The 19,220-nt window shown below is 35.8% G+C and overlaps 2 protein-coding genes across 2 annotated transcripts; one reads left to right on the forward strand and one right to left on the reverse strand.

The window, feature by feature from the left end:
* The first annotated feature begins 9,676 nt into the window (after window positions 1-9,676).
* LOC116159373 lies at window positions 9,677-18,641 on the forward strand. Its single transcript, XM_031472344.1, has 3 exons — window positions 9,677-9,876; window positions 11,999-12,181; window positions 18,461-18,641. Exons 1-3 carry the CDS (start codon window positions 9,778-9,780, stop codon window positions 18,620-18,622), a joined length of 444 nt encoding a protein of 147 aa, XP_031328204.1. The 5' UTR covers window positions 9,677-9,777; the 3' UTR covers window positions 18,623-18,641.
* LOC116159372 (ankyrin-3-like) lies at window positions 10,983-11,835 on the reverse strand. The gene is made up of 2 exons (XM_031472343.1): window positions 11,726-11,835; window positions 10,983-11,677 (listed from the first exon to the last, which is right to left on the reverse strand). The coding sequence occupies exons 1-2, from the start codon at window positions 11,793-11,795 to the stop codon at window positions 11,031-11,033; spliced, it is 717 nt and encodes a 238-aa protein (XP_031328203.1). The 5' UTR covers window positions 11,796-11,835; the 3' UTR covers window positions 10,983-11,030.
* Window positions 18,642-19,220: the final 579 nt, after the last annotated feature.

Here is a 19,220-nt window from a genome sequence, read left to right on the forward strand (position 1 = left end):
CGCCTAAAGTTGTGCAATGAGCCCAATGGGGAAATAGAAGTGTAAATTTTTGCAATAATAATAAATCGCAAGGTGGAAATCGTGCTCAGGAAGGCAAATTTTTCGTCCCTAAAGATGAATTAAATGTTGTTTTAAATATTAATGACTTAATTATATTACAGTTGAATATTTTGGCAAAAGATTAAAGTTTTTTCTCAATACTGGAGCATCTATTAGTTTAATACTCGCATTTCATAATGCTTTAAATGGAAATGAATGTGATAACAATAGAAATGTAACTATAAATGGCATAACGGGGTCAATGAAATCGAAGTGATTTATTAACATTTCATTTCAATTCCTAAATTTTCTAATTAATAACGATTTTCCTATATTTGATAGTTTTACAGAGGATTTTGATCGAGTACTTGGATCAGACTTTTTCGCAAAATATACTTAAGGCAATAATTGATTACGGAAATTTTACTATTTCTCTTAATGACCTTAAGGTAGCATACAAAGGATATGTGCCAGGTACGCTTTATTAGAAAACGATAAGGTCAGTGTCACTAATGTAATCCGACCGAGCATTAAACTAAAACAAGGTGCACGGCCCGTTTATATAAAGCCGTATAGGTTGCCGCAAGTTCAAAAGGCAGAAATAAATAAACAAATTGACAACAACAAATAATAACCAATAAAAAATGTCGTACTTATATGGTAATAGAATAAAAATATCGAAAATGATAAATTCGACCGGGAAAAAACAGTTTCTTATAGAATGTGGCCTGTAGAATCCATAATTTCAAATAGTTCCAAGATTGAGCTACTAGTTCAAAAGTTACAGCCTTTTGAATTTTCTTTCGAAATTGGTTTCTAGTCTATAACTTTTGATTGAGAGGTCTAATCGAAAAAGTACGAATTGTTTTGGATTCTATGCACCAAAATTAATACGAAAATGTGTTTTGCCGAGAAATTTTGGTGTAGTCGATTTTTGGTAAAAAAAGGAAGGTTATACACTGCCTTTTTTTGCCCCGAAAAAAAAATGGTCTCAGATAGGGAATGCAATCCCGCAGCAAAATGTCAATACCGGTATTTGCGGGATTTTTAGATGTTAATCCCGCGGGACCCCGGTATTTGCGGGATCCCGCAAAACTTTAAAATAAATTGCCAAATAAGCAATTCTGTTCGGTTAACTTCTGTATTAAAATAAATCGCTAATTATCACAATATTTAACAAAAAAGTACCTTCAGCCTAACTTAGAGCTCAAAAAAACCTCACCTGTAAAGCACAAAAAGGTAAACTTCTAAAGTGCCTCAAAAATCATAGTACATTTTAACGAAAATAGTTTAACAATTATTTAAAAAATAACTTCTCCGTTATGCGTTTCATTAACAAAGTAAGCAGATTCGTCCCTTTGGTCGACAAATTCCTCAGTCCCGCAAATCCCGCGGGATCCCGCGCCATTTATGTGCGGGATCAATCCCGCAAAAATGCTGCGGGATCCCGGTATTTCGGGATCCCGCGATCCCGGTATTGCATTCCCTAATCACAAGGTTATTATCAAGTCGGGTTAGAACCATCATGTAGAAAAATATACGGCATTTACGACGGGAAAAGGATCTTTACAAATGACTAGGTTGCCAATGGGGTTAAAGACACGTCCAAGTGTCTATAGCTTTATCAGGGTTGAATTACGAATCTTGTTTTATTTACCTTGACGATCTCATTGTCTTTGGTTGCAAACCCACACAATAAATTTAATGAAAGTGTTTAATAGGTTGCGGGAAGTTAATTTAAAGTTGAATCCATTGAAATGTGAATTTTTAAAGAAAGAAATTTTGTATCTGGGACATACCATTTGGGAAAAGGTCATTGAGTCCGGCCCAAATAAGATTAAGGTACTTCAAAATAATCCAGTTCCAAAAAACGTCGACGAAATCAAAAGATTTGTTGCTTTCGCAAGCTACTACAGAAAATTTATTCCACGTTTCGCCGAAATTACGCATCCTTTAAATAACCTAACAAAAAAAGGTAAAAAATGTTATTGGGATAAATCATGTCAAGAATCATTTGAAAAATTAAAACAAGCGTTAGTAAGTCCACCAATTTTAGAATTTACACATTTTTCTCCAGAAAACAAATTTATATTCATTGTTGAGTTATTGAAAACCCCCTTGGATTCAAATTGCAACTGGAAACAAATTCTTAGGTGGAATAATAGGAAATGAAGACAAAAAGAAAAAGTTTGTAAAAAATAAATGATCCTGTTGAGACTGTTAAAAATGCTTTTGAAATTACCTGTAAAAACTCAGAAAAGATCAGAACTTCTTTGAATGAACATACTCTTTTGAATATTCAAGATCACATCATCTGTGTTAAAAAAATAATGAATGAAGAATTGATAACAAAAACAAAATGAGATATTTGTATAACTACCTGAAAACAAAAGAAGAGTTTTGCATAGTGTATACGAAGGAAAGTCTTCAAAATGGTTAATTCAATTTTTTAATGATTCCCTCAATACTTTGTTTCACTTGGAAACCCATGCCAATATAGCAACCTAATGTTGGATAAAATGCCTTTGCTTGTTCATCCTTTATGTAAGGAAATTTAGTTCAGAATTTCATTAGATACCTATATTTCAAAAGAATTTGCTAATAGTTTTACATACACTACTTTGACCATCACCGTGCTCTCATTACTATTTGTTAACTAATTATCTTAAAAATCCATCATCCCGTTACAGTTATTTGCTTTGAAGACCACGGCCGAAGTCATTTAAACTACGGAGGATTAGCGTAACATATTGCTATTTATAATTACTTGCACAAAGTTGACATTTTACTTTAAGACTATCCAAGATTGTTCATGCGCCCCTTGTTTATATGAATTTGATGTTAATGGAAAAGGGATCCAATGCCACTGAATGTATTTCAGTGTGAACTTATGTACTTTCATATTCACTAACATGTATTTTCTTTCAGCTAGGTAATTAAACGAACACAAATATGGCCGTGAATGATCGAAACTATTTTTTGCATTCTAGCAATGGAAATATTGATACAGTTTTATTTTAAACATCATTTGAAGCCACTCCAACCGACCTTTTTTAATACTCGTAGAACTCGTATCTATAGTTTCGTTAATAAATTATTATTCATCGGAATCCTCGTTTTCAGCACAAGAAATTTATTTTCCCAAAGATTTAGTATTATATCCTTCGAATCACATAAAAATCGAAAAGGCATTATTTGTAAAAACAATGAATTATATCTTAGTAGATCGTATATTTCTTTTATGTAAAGACCTATAAAAACCATACATTTGGGAGTGACTCCTAGAAAAGGGTACACGCTAGTGCGAGTGACTAATCCGACAGTTAATTCCCAATAAAATATTGTCACTGAAAGTACGTTTATAAATCACTCAAACAACAGGTATTTTCGACTGTCTGTTTGATAACACGTCGGATCTTGTTCTAGATCAACATCGAAGTGTAGGTTGCAAGACAAGAGTCGACTTGTCAAATCAAAATTGCCTTTTTTGTCAATTGGTGGATGAGAAGCATCTATTTTGTGCAACTGGAAGTGTGTGCCGTTCCTGTACTTGCAACAAAAACGGCAATCAGGCGGAGAAGTAATTTATTCACGGATTTTAATTCATACCCAAATTTTATCTAAATAAATTTCACGTTTTGTTCATGTTACAAGTGTGTTATTTACGAATTTAAGGGTAAAATGTTTAATTCAGTGCTAGTGGCCACAACTTTAACCGAGATGGAGACTATTCGATCGCATTTTCATACCAAAAGTATAGAGGGACGTCTGTAATACCGGTAATACCTATGCTCCAAGTTTGTGTCTGTGAATTAAACCGTAAGATGAACAAAGTGTAGGAGAACTAACGAAATGAATATTCCGTTTGTAAAATGTAGAGATTTTTCCAATGTTTGCATCAGTTTATCGTGTTTCTTTTTTGTTATCTCACTTGACTCGTTTTCAAATCCCACTAGCAGTTGTTGGAGACGCAAGCGTCGCGTTACTAAAATGCAAGGTGCTAACGTAACATTTTACTCACGCCACCTAGTTTTCCACTTTTTATCGATCGTGTGCCTCAATTTCAGACTGAAGCTTATGTCTAGAGATTACACAGGTTCATGATATTGCTTTGGTTGTTCCTGCACAATCTTATCTACGGGTGGGTGGAACTACGCTATTTTTAGCACGAGGATAAGCAGAATTAGTTGTAGGTGGTAGCGAATCCAGGAAAAATTAACGTTTTGTTTGTGGTGAACGGTATGCTCGTTATTATTTTGATATTTTGGGCATTTCCACCCGTTAGCAGGTGTTCAGTAGGCATGAGTTGAGTATTGTAGGCGTCGTGGAACCACCCCTTGAGCTAGGTGCCTGCTGATTATTGAACGTTTAAAAAAGGAAAATCAGGCCACGCATAAAGGAATATTTCAATCAGATTCCTCCAGATTTCTTTAAAGGTTGTCTAAAGATCGCATTTAACATTTTAGGGAGGTTCACATCAAATTTCCGCACTCATCCTTATAAGACTATCTTAATATTCTCCCGAAATTTCCCCCAACCTTCCTTCTATCAAAATCTTCTTCTTTCTTGTCACATATTTCCCAAAAACTCAAGAAATTATGTACTAATAGCATCTCTAATCTACCAGGATTTTTTCCAAGAGACTTCCTACAATTACCTACTTCAAGGTTTAGCGAGAGACGCTAAGTAAAATGCTGTCGCGGAATATATTTACAATATCTACAAAATGGTAGCCGAAGTGCACGTGGCGAGTGCTGTCGTCGGAGTGAGCGCGGATGCTGGTCTTCTGGCTGATGGTTCTGCACTACTACCTAAATGTAATGCTATTTGGTATGGCTAGAAAGCATTTTTTCAGAGATTTTCCAAGGACGTATCACACTTGGGGGGGTCACTATTTAAGATTTAAAAGTTGGGGTGGCTGGGGCGCAGGGTGTTGGAGGGGGTGCGTCGCCAACTATGTCATTGTGACATTCTTCTTGCAATTAAGAATGAGAAAAATCTCAAAAAATACGTTTTTAATCAAATTGCACCAACATAGCCGGCCGCATTAAACGATTCGTTTAATTATTCATCTTCATTAAGCAATGGACATCAATTACGTACTGCCCGCTTATATAATCCAGATTTTGTTTTAATAGTCGCGACTCTGATGATGTTATCATCACCGGGATGAACTTCGATAACTCGTCCAATTTTCCAGTGCGCAGGAGGTGTATTATTTTTTTTAATTAACACGATAGTCCCTGGTTTGACATTATCTTGTGCTGTTTTCCATTTTGTACGAACTTGGAGATTTCCAAGGCAGTCCCTTGACCAGCGATTCCAAAACTGTTGTAGTTTTGATAAATACTGCCACCTGGATCATCTATTAGTGGGAATCGACCAATAAGGAAATGAGAAGGAGTTAGTACTTGATAGTCATTAGGGGAAGAAGAAAGCGGGTAAAGAGGGCGCGAGTTAAGTAAACATTCTATACTGTTAAATACTCTTCATATGTAAGTAATGCATCGCCTAAAATCCGTTTTAGATGATATTTAGTTGATTTTACGCCTGCTTCTGCTAGGCCGTTGAAATGTGGTGATGAAGCTGGGGAAAAATGCCACTTAATCCCTTCATCAATTAAAGACTTTTTAACTTGAACTGCATTTTTGTTAAGAAATTCAAATATAGTTTTTAATTCATTATTTGCTCCTATAAAATTACTACCATTGTCACTAAGGTTTTCCTCTTCTAGATGGAAATCTTCTAAATGCAGCTAAAAATGCGTTAGTAGAGAGATCAGACACTAATTCGAGATGACAGGCCTTAGTAGAAAAACATACAAATATACAAATATATGCTTTCGTTATTTTGCATCCTCGTCCTTGTCTATCTTTTAATTTAATTGGACCGGAATAATCAACCGCACAATCGGTAAATGGTGGTGACGGAGTGACTGTAAACTTTGGCAACTGTGCCATTATAGGAGCAAAAGAATTTGCTGTGTGTCTACGACAAATCACGCAATTTTTTATTACTGTTTTTGCAGTCATACGCGCAGACAATGGCCAAAATCCTTCTCTTACAATAGCAATGAGAGAATTAGGGCCGCAATGTAAATTCTTTATGTGTTCAAAGGTTTAGTAAAGTAATGTGATCGAGGCAGTACAATTGGATGTTTTTTCTCATATGCAAGTAAAGCTTTACTGAGTCCACCTGTAAGTTTTAGCAAGCCATCATTATCAAGAAAAGGCGTTAATGAATTTAATTTACTACGCTTAGGACATTCCTTTCCCGACAAAAAGGCTTGGTACTCATTGGGAAAACTTTCTTGTTGATTGACCTTTACGATTTTATTAAGTGCATTATTGCGTTCAATTAATGAAAGATGTCCAGTATTAATTTTAGAAGAATTCCGACTATTATTTATAAATCTTAAAACCAAACACATTACATGATACTAGTTTATTAAAATTCTAAAATGTTGAAATTCAATTACTTATTTGATTTTGAAATTGCACTATTGTTAATATTATAGGTTTTGGAGTTTTTAACTCAGGTAGGTAAATATTATTGTCATTGCATTCTGAAAAATACTCCATGGTACTACATAACCTTTCTGGGCCAAACCACCATAAACTATTAGATATTATTTCCTGTGGATATAAACAACGAGAAATTAAATCCGCAGGATTATGGTTTGTTGATACATACTTCCACGAATATGAATTAGTTAACTTCAATATTTGGTAATACGATTCGCAACAAATGTTTTAAATACGTTTAGCGGAGTACTTATCAATCTTAAAACAACAGTAGAATCGGTCCATAAAATGCAATATCAAATTGAATTCGAGACGATTTGAGTACTTTATTTACTAACTCTGAAAGTAATACTGCACCACAAAGCTCAACTTTGGGTATTGTTAATTCTTTAACTGGGGCAACTCTGGACTTTGCTGCAAGTAAATGAATTTGCACATTTCCAAATTTGTCTACTGATCTTATATAACAACAACCACCGTATGCTAAATGACTAGCATCGCAAAAACCATGCAACTAATTTATAATTTTTTAATAACGAGTTACTAATATACTTTGAATGATTTCGGAGCTATTAGATGCCCACTTACGTAACGGCATTTTTGCAGATTGTAATATGTTATAAATGTCCTTTGATGTTTGAATTAATTCTTGGGCAGAATCACATTCGGTTAATAAATCATCTACGTAGAAATCTTGAAGTATAGCTATCGAAGCTTTCGGAAAAATTGTTTGTGACTCTAATCCAAGTTGATGCAAACACCGTATTGCTAAAAAAGGTGCACTTGCTGTTCCATAAGTAATTGTATTTAGTTTATAAGTTTCAATATTATCTTTTGGATCTTCTCTCCAGAAAACTAATTGAAATTGCCTATCTTTATCATCAACAATCATCTGCCTGTACATTTTTTCTATGTCTGCACTTACAACAAATAAATTCTGGCGAAAACGAATCAAAATTTAAGATAGATCTGATTGTTGGTCCAACCATTTGTAAATCATTTAGTGACTTACCAGATGAAGTTTGTGCAGATGCGTTAAAAACGACACGTAGTTTTGTTGTTAAACTTGATTCACGAATTATTCCATAATGTGGCAAATAATTTGGAGTAAAAGGTTCCGACGTAAGTAGTGTCATATGACCTAATTGAATATTCTTGCATAAATTCATTATACTTCTTTTTTAGATTAAGATTTCTATTGAACCTTCTTTCTAAACATTGAAACATTTTTAATGCATAATTTTTAGAGTTTCCTAAATGTTGTGTTGTACAATCCTTAAAGGGAGTTCGTACAATAAGTTATCCTGAAGTATCACGTTTGTACGTAGATTTAAAATGATCTTCGCACAATCTTCTTTTGACCATACACAAATAGGCACCGATTCCAACTCCCAAAATTTTGCAAGTTGTTCTTGTAATATAAAGTTATCTGAAACCTTCACTACATTACACGCAATAGTATGATCATTTTCTTTTGAATTTATTGAGCCTGAAATAATCCATCCTAAAGAAGTAATCTGCAGGACCTATAGGTTTATTAAAACCTAAAGAAATTTGACTTTCACGCAATAAATGCCAAAAGAGAGATGGGCCGATTAATAAATCTACATCTTGCTTAATAATTTGGATCCGCTACCTCTACATGATTAGGTATTTTTAAAGAATTGTTTATTAATCTATCAGGTAATCTTCCTGTAATCTGTAATTAAACAAGAAATTGTTGTAATAAACGAAGTAATTCGCGATTTTATTATTAGTTCGCATTTATTTTGTATATTGCTCACTGATGAATTATTAATTCCTATCACAGATATTCTTGTTGGAATTTTTGTTAGACATAATTTATTAAACATAGGCGCCAAATGTTTCTTCTTGCAATTAAGAATGAGAAAAATCTTAAAAAATACGTTTTCAATTACAATTATAATTTTTAATCAAATTGCACCAACAGTGATTCCCCCTCCGAATTACTAAAACCAATGTTATATCTCGTTTATTTACTAAGACATGGGGGTGGTAAGTTTTCAAATTGCCACCCTGTATATACCAGCGTAGTCCTGGTGATGTTTTGTAGAGCACTGTATGTAATGTCTTCGTGTCCCTGTGCTCTTCCGGAGTGCTGACTTAAAATTATGCACCTTACTTATTCCGGGGTGGCGTGCTGGAGGATGTTGAGGTACGGAGTGGCTAGCAGTTCTTCTAGTTCTTCCATGGGTCATTTGTGTGCTTCGTCCGTTGGCTGATTGTTGGTGAATGTTTGTTGCAGGGTTGCCGCGAAGATTTCCGCTTTTTCGACCGGATCATATATCGCCTCCGGCTGCGTAATGAGGCGGTATTTATACCGGTGGTCTTCTTTTTGCTTTAAGAGCAGCTTGCTTGTTGTTGAGGCGCCGTTTTATTGCCGGGTCTCTTCTGATTTGCCATAGGCGGACGGTTTGGTACTATCTTCGTGCTAGAGTCCATCGCTGTGGGTGTGTTGGTGGCGGTGGTTGTCGCCTGCCTGGACCTCTCTTTTGTCTTTTGTTTCTTCTTGGTGACCCGTTCCTTGCCTTGAACGCTTCCACTTTCAGGCCGTGGCAGTACAACATGTTGGTGACTGTGTGTATATCTGGCTTGCACCAGGGAGATTTTTGAGGGTGACGAGGTATACGTTGCTGTCCTGTCGCCCTTTGGGTTGGATTTTCGTGACAAAGGTCGCGTGGAAGCCTTTCTCCTTAAACTCGGTTGCGATCTCCTCTGGTTAAAGTGAGGATGCTAGCCCTTTGATAGCTACCTACCTTGAGCTCGCATTCTGCTGGTAAAGTGAAGGTGTCGAATGGAATGTTTCCGATGGCAGTCTTGTACCATTCTGAATTGGTTTGGATCTTCCACCAGTATTCTTGCCTCTCTGCCTTGCGCACCGATGTTAAGTGGATTGGTAGGGATCGTCTCCAATTGGGGGGATTATATCCTTGCGGCCCTCGGTTGCGTAGTCTCTTTGGCGGAAGATGTTCTGGTGTTTGCGGTGGCTGTGTACGATCGTGTGTGGTGGATCACTCTCGGCGGAAGAACGAAATTTAGAATTTCTTACCATTTCCACTGCACTGTGTCTAATAATAAAATGATCCGATCCTACCTAATATCAAGACAGCTCCGGAAAGCAAATAGACAGTGACAGTAAATCCCCCTTTTACCTCTTCATAACAAAAAAGTTCGACGGTTAGTATATCAGAAAATGGCACCGGCCGCTCAACCTAAAACGGAATTTAAAACTCCAATTTCCATCATGAAGAGCAAAGAACAAGCATGGGCAAAATTAGAAAGAGCTCCATTCGTAAGTGTTTTTACGCAATCCTGCGCTTCTTTCATTATTCCTACACAAATTCGTCAAATCTCTCGCATTCACGTCTTCTTGCCTGTAGATCCTCTTTCATGCTCTTTACGCTTCCTTCCTCGAATTTTGTTCCTCCACTCTCTATCACATTACACCTGGGAGTCTTCTTAATACTTTCTCCATACCCGATTTTCTAACGCATTGTTTGCGCACACTTCTATCATGTATAATGTTATGTGAACTACGCCATGCGGACGCTTTTATGTCGTGATGAGTTCAGTTTCAATTTTTTAAGGTTAAATGTGGTCGCTAATTTAGATTGAACACAAATTCGATCAGATGATTATTTGAATGTGAAGTTGTTGATTTGTATTAGAATTTTTAGATGCTTAATTTTGTTTAAATAATAACCTGGTATGGGGTTCAGTTAGAGAAAAGCTAATTAATTTGAAGATAAACGTGTTAGTAGCAGAGCGGGGAGACATTTTTGAGTAGGTATTTGAGGCACGCTGAAAACTTGTCCAATACTACTATAAATACCCAAACACAGAATTCCAGACCTGGCTAAGGAGTAGCGGGGCTAAATCAACCCCTTTATTTTTAAAGATACACATTTTTATTTGTAAAAAAATGTTTTTGAGGCATTTCGAAATTTAATATTTAAAGAGCCAAAAAAATCAATAATCCAAATCATTTAGTGGGGTCTTAGACTGTGCCAGCCGCCTTCAAAGTTCGAAAAAATGTATACTGGCCGTATATACATGAACACCCAGTGTACTTTCGGAACAATTGTCTGTCCGCCTGTCCGTTAGTACGATATCTCGAAAACGAATGGAACGATTACGATGAAATTTTGCAGGTGGATCCTTTACCAAATTTATAGATCGCACTTTGTGAATTAGGCCAAAAAAATATTGCAAAAAAATTGCAATATAGGAAGTTAAGTCAACCAGCTTCCGATAGTTAATTTTCATCAGTAAAATCCACAACATGTTACATCCCAACCGAAGAAAGATAACTAAACTAATCTGCCAACGATTTACAGCCCATTGCAATGAAAACACGCCCGCTGTATCACCATCTCCTCAAGAAATGCCATCATCAAGCAATCATCAGTAAAAATTTAATTACATAAAATCAAAGGAATCAAGGAACTAGCGCGAACCTCCAGTGGGGTCAGTTTCTCCTTTGGAATGCCTTGCGGAAGACAATGCAGCATCCAGGATCAGCTCTGCAGCATCTGGATTACCACTTTGTACTGCTAGATATAGCAAAGTGTTTCCATTTCTTGTTTTTATCGTATAGTCCGCTCCTTTGTTCAGAAGATATTCGAAAACAGTATTCGCTGCGACAAAACCTGCCGTTTCCAGTAATGAATCCATTGTGGCTTTTGTAGGCTCACATCTTGCAAAAGTTGAGTTCAACAAATCGACGTCGTCATTCGTTGTTGCTAAATCTAGTAGGGTGTTGCACTCCTTAGAATGTATCGTAGCGTTATTTTCGAGTAGAATTTGAGCTATTTCCCTGTTATCCACACGTAGAGCTACCATAAGAGGCGTATATTGATCTTTGTTTTCCACATTAATATCTGCACCATAACGAATTAACATCCTCAGTCCGGGAACTTGATTGGACGACACCGCAACGTGTACCGGTGTATTCCCGAAATCGTTTTCTAAGTTGGCATCAGCACCGATATCTAAAAGCCTTTGCGTTACAACAATGTATCCTCTTCTTACTGATTCATGAAGCGCAGTATCTCCAATGTTTGGACTTTTTCGATCAAAATATTCTCCATTATCTGCAATTCGTAAATTTACTGCGTTTGTTGTATTTTGAAGAAACTCACCTAGCTCGCTGAGGAGGTTTACATGTATCTGAAGCGAAGGTAAGCAAATAAAAAGTAATGGTACCTTCATGGCAACGGCACACACTCTAATTTTAGAGATCTTCCCACAGTGACCTTTATGAGTTATCAGCAGATATATTTTTTTGATAGGGTTACAAAGATCATAATTTTAATGATTCAGAAACTTTAATTAATATAATCCAAATTGCTTTCAGTTTCAATAATGTTATTATTATCACTGGATGCTATTTTTATCACATTCTCTTTTTACAGCCGGCCCCAGACTTAACAAAGCTGAAGACAATGACATACTTCGATAATCCCATAAACTACGAATTCAAACAAGAATACGATCACTTCTTCGCGTTTACAAAAACGCTTCCACTGTTCGATCACAGGAAAAGAACTGATAATAGAGCTTATCCGGCGGATATCAGAGAGCACATCTTTCAACAGGTGAATTAATTCACAGCCATTTAGACAAACATGCCTTGTCTAGGGAATGCAATCCCGCAGCAAAATCTCAATCCCGGTATTTGCGGGATTGTTAAATGTCAATCCCGCGGGATCCCGCAAAACTTTAAATAAATTGGCAAATAAGCAATTCTGTGCGGTTAACTTCTGTATTAAAATAAATCGCTAATTATCACAATATTTAACAAAAAAGTACCTTCAGCTTAACTTAACTCAAAAAAACCTTACCTGTAAAGCACAAAAAGGTGAACTTCTAAAGTGCCTCAAAAATCATAGTACATTTTAACGAAAAAAGTTTAACAGTTATTTAAAAAATAACTTCTCCGTTATGCGTTTCATTAACAAAGTAAACAGAGTCGTCCCCTTGGTCGACAAATTCCTCAGTCCCGCAAATCCCGCGGGATCCCGCTCCATTTATGTGCGGGATTAATCCCGCAAAAATGCTGCGGGATCCCGGTATTTCGGGATCCCGCGATCCCGGTATTTCATTCCCTAGTCTCAGATCGACCGACTCAGATCTTATAGAATGTGGCATGTAGAATCCATAATTTCAAACAGTTCCAAGATTGGGCTACTAGTTCAAAAGTTACAGCCTTTTGAATTTTCTTTCGAAATTGGCTTGTAGTCTATAACTTTTGATTGAGAAGTCTAATCGAAAAGGTACGAATTGTTTTGGATTCTACGCACCAAAATTAATACGAAAAAGTGTTTTCCCGAGAAATTTTGGTGTAGTCGATTTTTGATAAAAAAAGGAAGGTTATAGGTACACTGCCTTTTTTTTGCCCCGAAAAAAAAATTGTCTCAGATAGGGAATGCAAACAAATCTCAATCCCGGTATTTTCGGGATTGTTAGATGTTAATCCCGCGGGATCCCGGTATTTGCGGGATCCCGCAAAACTTTAAATAAATTGCCAAATAAGCAATTCTGTGCGATTAACTTCTGTATTAAAATATATCGCTCATTATCACACTATTTAACAAAAAAGTACCTTCAGCCTAACTTAGAGCTCAAAAAAACCTCACCTGTAAAGCACAAAAAGGTGAACTTCTAAATTGCCTCAAAAATCATAGTTCATTTTAACGAAAAAAGTATAACAATTATTTAAAAAATAACTTCTCCGTTATGCGTTTCATTAACAAAGTAAACAGAGTCGTCCCCTTGGTCGACAAATTCAATCCATTTATGTGCGGGATTAATCCCGCCAAAATGCTGCGGGATCCCGGTATTTCGGGATCCCGCGATCCCGGTATTGCATTCCCTAATCATGACCACTATCGATCGGATCACGAACATACTACACCCACTGAACGATAGTAAATATTCTACAGCGCTAATCTTTTGGAAGTAGACATAGGAATTTCTATTGCTGGCACTATACCAATTCACAATATCAACTTCTTCTTCAGTTGAATACATCGCACGCGAAACGAAAATAAAAATTCAAGCAGTAATATTCCAATCAATTAATTTGATGGAAAAATCTTCGTTTGTTTTAAGAAGTTATTGCGGTTGCATAAAATTAGACGTAGACATAGGAAATCCCTATGTCTACTTCTAAATGAACATCACTGTATAAACGTGTGAATGTGCACATAAAATCGATGCGATTTTAAAAATTTCATGCAATATCAATTTATTGCCAACAATACCAACGTAACGCATTCGAACGCAATAAAATTTACATGCAAATAGAATTCTGTTTACGTTACGTGTTTGATGGGTTTTAAATAAATTGACAGACGTGTCCTTGCGGCACTGGATTAGCTACGTATACGGGGCCGTAAAAACTATATACATCTCATGTAATTGAACCTTATAAACGTAAGGGCGCCTTCGCAAATAAAGCGTATTGATGCGTAAATTTTTAACAAGACGTTATATTTTGTACACAAAATATACCGGTTATTAGATTACATCGATTGTGAGCTGATCTGCGTTAATTAACCGTGATGTGCCAATGATCCACCGTTACATGGAGGTTACTACTGTATTGTACCTTAGGTAGTGTTTCTAAACCACAGTTGCCCGTTTTCTCCTTTTACATCTAAAGCTAACCCACGTTTGCCTTTATTGGAGCTGGAAGAAAAAAATGTACTTGTTTTCCAAATTCTTTTACACGCCACAATATCTGTATTAGTAAATTAGCATTTTGTGCGGATGCTGTTCTCTATTTCATCCGAATATTGAATACCAGAGATATTAGGGAACGGTGTAAGATACAAACAGCGTGATATTGGAAAGCAAAATACGTTCAGCCTTTACTGGTTTACATTTTGTAATATTGTGTATTATTCCTCCAGTATCTAATTAAAAACATGCCCTCAAAAACAACAATTACAAACAATGACATTTTATTCGTTTCCTCTTGCGGGCGGACGGAAAACCGCAAAGCTTTACCTTTTCTTTGTGTCTGCAAGCTTCGGATTTTATAAGGATGAATTCGTAGGATTTGTTTCATTGAAAAAATTGACTTATTTGAATGACTCGGTTCGTTGCATTAAACTGATGAAGATAACGCAGAGCTCGAATTTTGACATGAAAGTGACTGTATAGTTCTGATTCTATAATTGGTGCCTAAAACAACAAACTGAACCAAATACGTATTTTATTTCGGTATTAATCTGAATTGCTTATAGTTTTTTCGAGAAAATTTTCGAGATCCTCGAGTCGAAATTGAATAAAAGAAAAATGAAAGCTTTCAGATAAGTAATGCGTACAGCATACGCTTTTAATACACTTAAAAAGCACAAATGAACAAAAGTGGGTCAAATTAAATGGAATATGGAACGTTTTTGGAACAAACAAAACCTAATGCGCTTGTAAAGCTTGTATCAGATGGCTGCATCCGTTATTTACGTATTGCTGCAAATAAAATGGAACAATATATTTGTTCCTAAGTTTGTAACTTTTCCTTTAAAATAGCTTTACTCGATTGTTGTAAACCACGAGGCATAAAGTTCATAAATAATATTCTACAAAAAACCATTGTCTAACTTTTCTCATCCCTACAGCACACAAAGATAACTTGAACGTTACTTGTGGCGAGTTTTTGAGGCGAACATTAATTAACCCATTACATAATGTGATGCAGAAGTAAATAGTGTGTTTATTTTTATTACAATTTTGTGAGCTTTGGCAGGATTTCAAGACGCATTTGACGTTAACTTGTCGAGCTTTAAAAATGAAGTAATAATTTTTTTGCATTTTGGTTGTTTTGTTCTGCCAGATGTTTAATGATGCGGATAAGATAGATTGATGGAATACTCATCGGAGCTTTTAAAAAACTCTCCCTAGTACTTGTAAATGTAATAAAGTACAATTTTCTTTGGTTTGCGCTACGCAAGTCATCAATTCTGTTTTTTGAGGAATTTTTAATGCCAACGTATTACCAAATAAAAAACACTATTTCAAACCACAATATATGTACGGTGGAATTACTTGTTTATGTTAGAATGATCAATGTGTTTCAGAAAACATAAACCAAACCAAAAATCTACTGAAATGGGGTTTTCGGTTACTTGTTAATCGAAATTGTAGTAATTTATGTTTGCATTTGGACACGTCAAATTTGATATCTGTTTGCTATATTAACCAATCAAAATTCATTAGTTTCATAACGAACAATTATAGAAGTATAACTTCCGTAAATATGACTGCGATATTCTGCGCCAAATGGATTGAATTACCCAAAAATGCCATCGGGTTTATCAAGAAAAAGTACAAATACATTTGTAACATTTTGTAAAAACTGTGTTAGGGATCTCACCTAGAAATACATATCCACGTTCTGATTCTGCAAATAAAGTTATTCTGACACTCACAGGAAAACATGTGCACTTCGACTGTATAAACTCATTTTCTTAGGGGGTTTTATTTGTTATAAAAATTTCAATTGTCGAATAAGAAATAACACTCCATATTATTCGTCAGGAAAATATGTTGTAGTTAGTGAAGGAGGTACTGTAAATAGGTCGACATTGCGTGCCTTTAAGCAATTTCGAGCTAATTTCTTATTGACTTGATTAAATGTCGGAGACTACCTATAAATAAGTAACACGTAAATCTGTGCGTATACAACAGGTACAACGGATAAAACCCTAATTTCCCCCCGGTAAGTGCACAAAATCCCCTGCGGACTTATATTAATAACGGCAGACTAAGGACCACGCTATCACAAACTGCGTTTGTTAGCTTCACGCAAGCGAACAAAAAAAGCAAAACTAATTGGTTACCTTCGTATGGGGTTTTTTGCGTGCGTAAAACGTAACATTAGAATTCGGTATGTTGGAGATAACGCAGACAAAAATTTACGTTTACTATCGGCCCATTTATCGCGGGATTAACTACCGTGTGTAACAGTTCCAATTATTCTCAAAAATGAGTGTAAGTTTAATTGGATAATTTGCACTTTTTTTAAAAATTAATACACAATTGATTTTACACCACCAAATTAAACTTAGAACACAATAAATGATGTATTTATTTAAAAAATATTTATCACCGAAATAAAATACATATAAGATTACGAACAAACAAGTATAAGTTAGTATAGGCTGTGTTATAAGGTAGTAGCATGCTATATTTATCGATCTTTACTTTCTTGGTACATGATTAATGGGGAGGGGGAGATTTACACATAAACATTTAAAGGTCGCATTCAAAATCAACGCTATTTTAATATTGCATTTTTTTGTAGGTACCTTCCTTCAATACTTTCGAGATATTCACAATTAAGTTTTTACAATGCCGATAGATGGCTCTCGTCTAGACGATCTTTCCGCCCTTTGAGAGTACCCTGCTGCGAGTCTCCGTTTTGCAGATATCTGCACTGAAAGCTTTGACTTCGCCGATAGATATGTCTCGTCCAGACGATCCAACAAACAGTTTTCGAGATATTCGCCCCTAAAATGTTGACATCATTTCCAGACGACCCCCTATAATCTGTTCTTGAGAATTACTTGCGATCACGGTAAGGGATCGTTGAGTACCATTATAAGGATAAAACCTTGATGAAGGGTCACAAATAAGGGCTGTAGTTGGTAGAAAATACACTTTAAGGTGGTTAATGACCACAAATATTCAAGGATATTTGGCCGCAAGCAGTAAATAATGACTATTTGAAGCAAGGAATATAGTTATATTTACGGACCCTTTGTGTTCCTTGTTTATCACAGTTGAACACTGTTGTCAAATTTTTCTTATATCGAAAAATAGCTTTATTTTATTTTATGCTTTTGCACCGTAGTCAATCCGTTTTATGGTAGCGATAGTAATTGGAAATTTGCATCAATTTTTTATTTAATTGGCTGTATATATTGTATACATATATACATAACATTGAAATGAGCTTCTCCTGGCAACGTTGGAATTTTAATGAGCTAAAGAATCCTGCAAAGTCGGTAATTAATTCCAAATTTGTGGTTCACTTTTCCCCACAACAGAGGGACGGCTGAATCCTGGGCAGTTTTCCTGATTTTATCAGTTAACACGGGCGTTATAACTAACTCCTTTAAAGTGCTTCTCAATGCTTTCACTTTTAATTAGAATACCATCGTCGCGCAGGAAAGTTATAGTTAACCAACAGTTTTACTTGGCACCACTAAAGGCATACATATGCAAAATCTGAGACCAATTGGTTGTCGGATGTAAAAGTGATGCACGTTTTACTTTTAAAAACAGCATTTCAGGGAGGGCCCCCTTTAAAACAATAAAATCTGATGCGTGTCTGGCACACCTTCATGCCTTAGATTACGAATTGCAAAAAATTCCAGGACTCTAGGACCATTCCCAGAAGTGAGTCTAGATGGACGGACAAAGCAAACATTTTTTATTTTTGTTAAAATCGAAAGATGATCAAAATTTCAATACAATAACCATTTTTTAAATCTGGGTTTACCATTTACCATCAAGGTGGTAAAAGGCGGAAGCGATATCATATTTTAAATTTCCGGGTGGAAAACCAAAGTTAAATTTTACTCAGTAAAAGGTGTCAAGATTAAGTTATTATTAGAGAGTTAGCCATGGATCAACTAAAGTTCTGCAAAACCGAGAATTTTTTGGATACGGTCGATACATCTAAGGGATGGTAAAACCTTCATTTGCAACACCCTCTGCAGATTGAAGATGTATAAAAAAAGCATGGTTTGTTTGGTCTTCTAGATGCCCACACTTAACCTTACTTTATATGCGCTTTTTAATTAATGCAAATGTAGCAGGGAAGCTTGAAAATAAATATGTAAAACTTTTTTTAAATTTTTTAGGAGAAAAGGAAGGCTGTACCCGCAACTACCTCGTTGGTATACGGCAGACCTTGCAGAGTTCAAATTGATTTTCCCATGATGCAGTACTTTAGACAAGCTGAAATTGCGTCGATGTATAGAAGGAGTGGAGTCATGCCACCAATTGAAAGGGAGTTGATATAAAATCAACAAATGAAATAGTTTGTGGATAAATAACAAATACAAATTTCGCTATACAATTTCGTATTACTTGAGAGGTCAGAACTGTACGTATATTAGTTGATGTTGACGTTATTGGAGCATAAATATATAAGCGTCATTCACAGGGTACTCTGTCTGCTGGAGGGTATTCCATACAACCAATTTCTAGAAGGAGTAATTGATTTTTGTCTTCGACAGTAGGGTAGAATTTGAATTTCACAGAGCAACTAGCGTTAATTACTATGTGATCAAAAAAGAGTTGCTGTCGAGTCACCTTTGGAATTTTTGTTTACATGAGAAATCATACGTAACATGAGCTTCCAAAGGCGATTCGACGTCGTTTTCCCGTCATAACAGTGTATAGTTAATTGCGTATATTTCATAAGAGGGTAGAGAATAATTTATATAATTAGTGAAGCAGCATTCGCTTTCCGACAGCGGGCACGTGACAATATTGTGATTTATACGTAAAAATTAGCTAGAATTGGACATTTTAGAAGCCGGTTGGACCTGTAGGTACGGGCTAGGTGAATTATATAAGTGGATGCAAGAAGGGAAGTTCTTAGGCGAAAAATAGCAA

The sequence above is a fragment of the Photinus pyralis genome, unplaced genomic scaffold, assembly GCF_008802855.1.
Source record: "Photinus pyralis isolate 1611_PpyrPB1 unplaced genomic scaffold, Ppyr1.3 Ppyr1.4_LG1, whole genome shotgun sequence".
NCBI classification, from domain to species: Eukaryota; Metazoa; Arthropoda; class Insecta; order Coleoptera; family Lampyridae; genus Photinus; species Photinus pyralis.

Bases quoted from the DNA above. Each gene is read 5' to 3' on its own strand.
- LOC116159373 (XM_031472344.1), top strand. From the start codon at position 9,778: ATGGCACCGGCCGCTCAACCTAAAACGGAATTTAAAACTCCAATTTCC. The intron at 9,877-11,998 runs GTAAGTGTTTTT...CTCTTTTTACAG, and splicing joins AATTAGAAAGAGCTCCATTC to CCGGCCCCAGACTTAACAAA. The intron at 12,182-18,460 runs GTGAATTAATTC...TAAATTTTTTAG, and splicing joins GAGAGCACATCTTTCAACAG to GAGAAAAGGAAGGCTGTACC.
- LOC116159372 (XM_031472343.1), bottom strand. From the start codon at position 11,795: ATGAAGGTACCATTACTTTTTATTTGCTTACCTTCGCTTCAGATACAT. The intron at 11,678-11,725 runs GTGAGTTTCTTC...TACGAATTGCAG, and splicing joins AAACCTCCTCAGCGAGCTAG to ATAATGGAGAATATTTTGAT.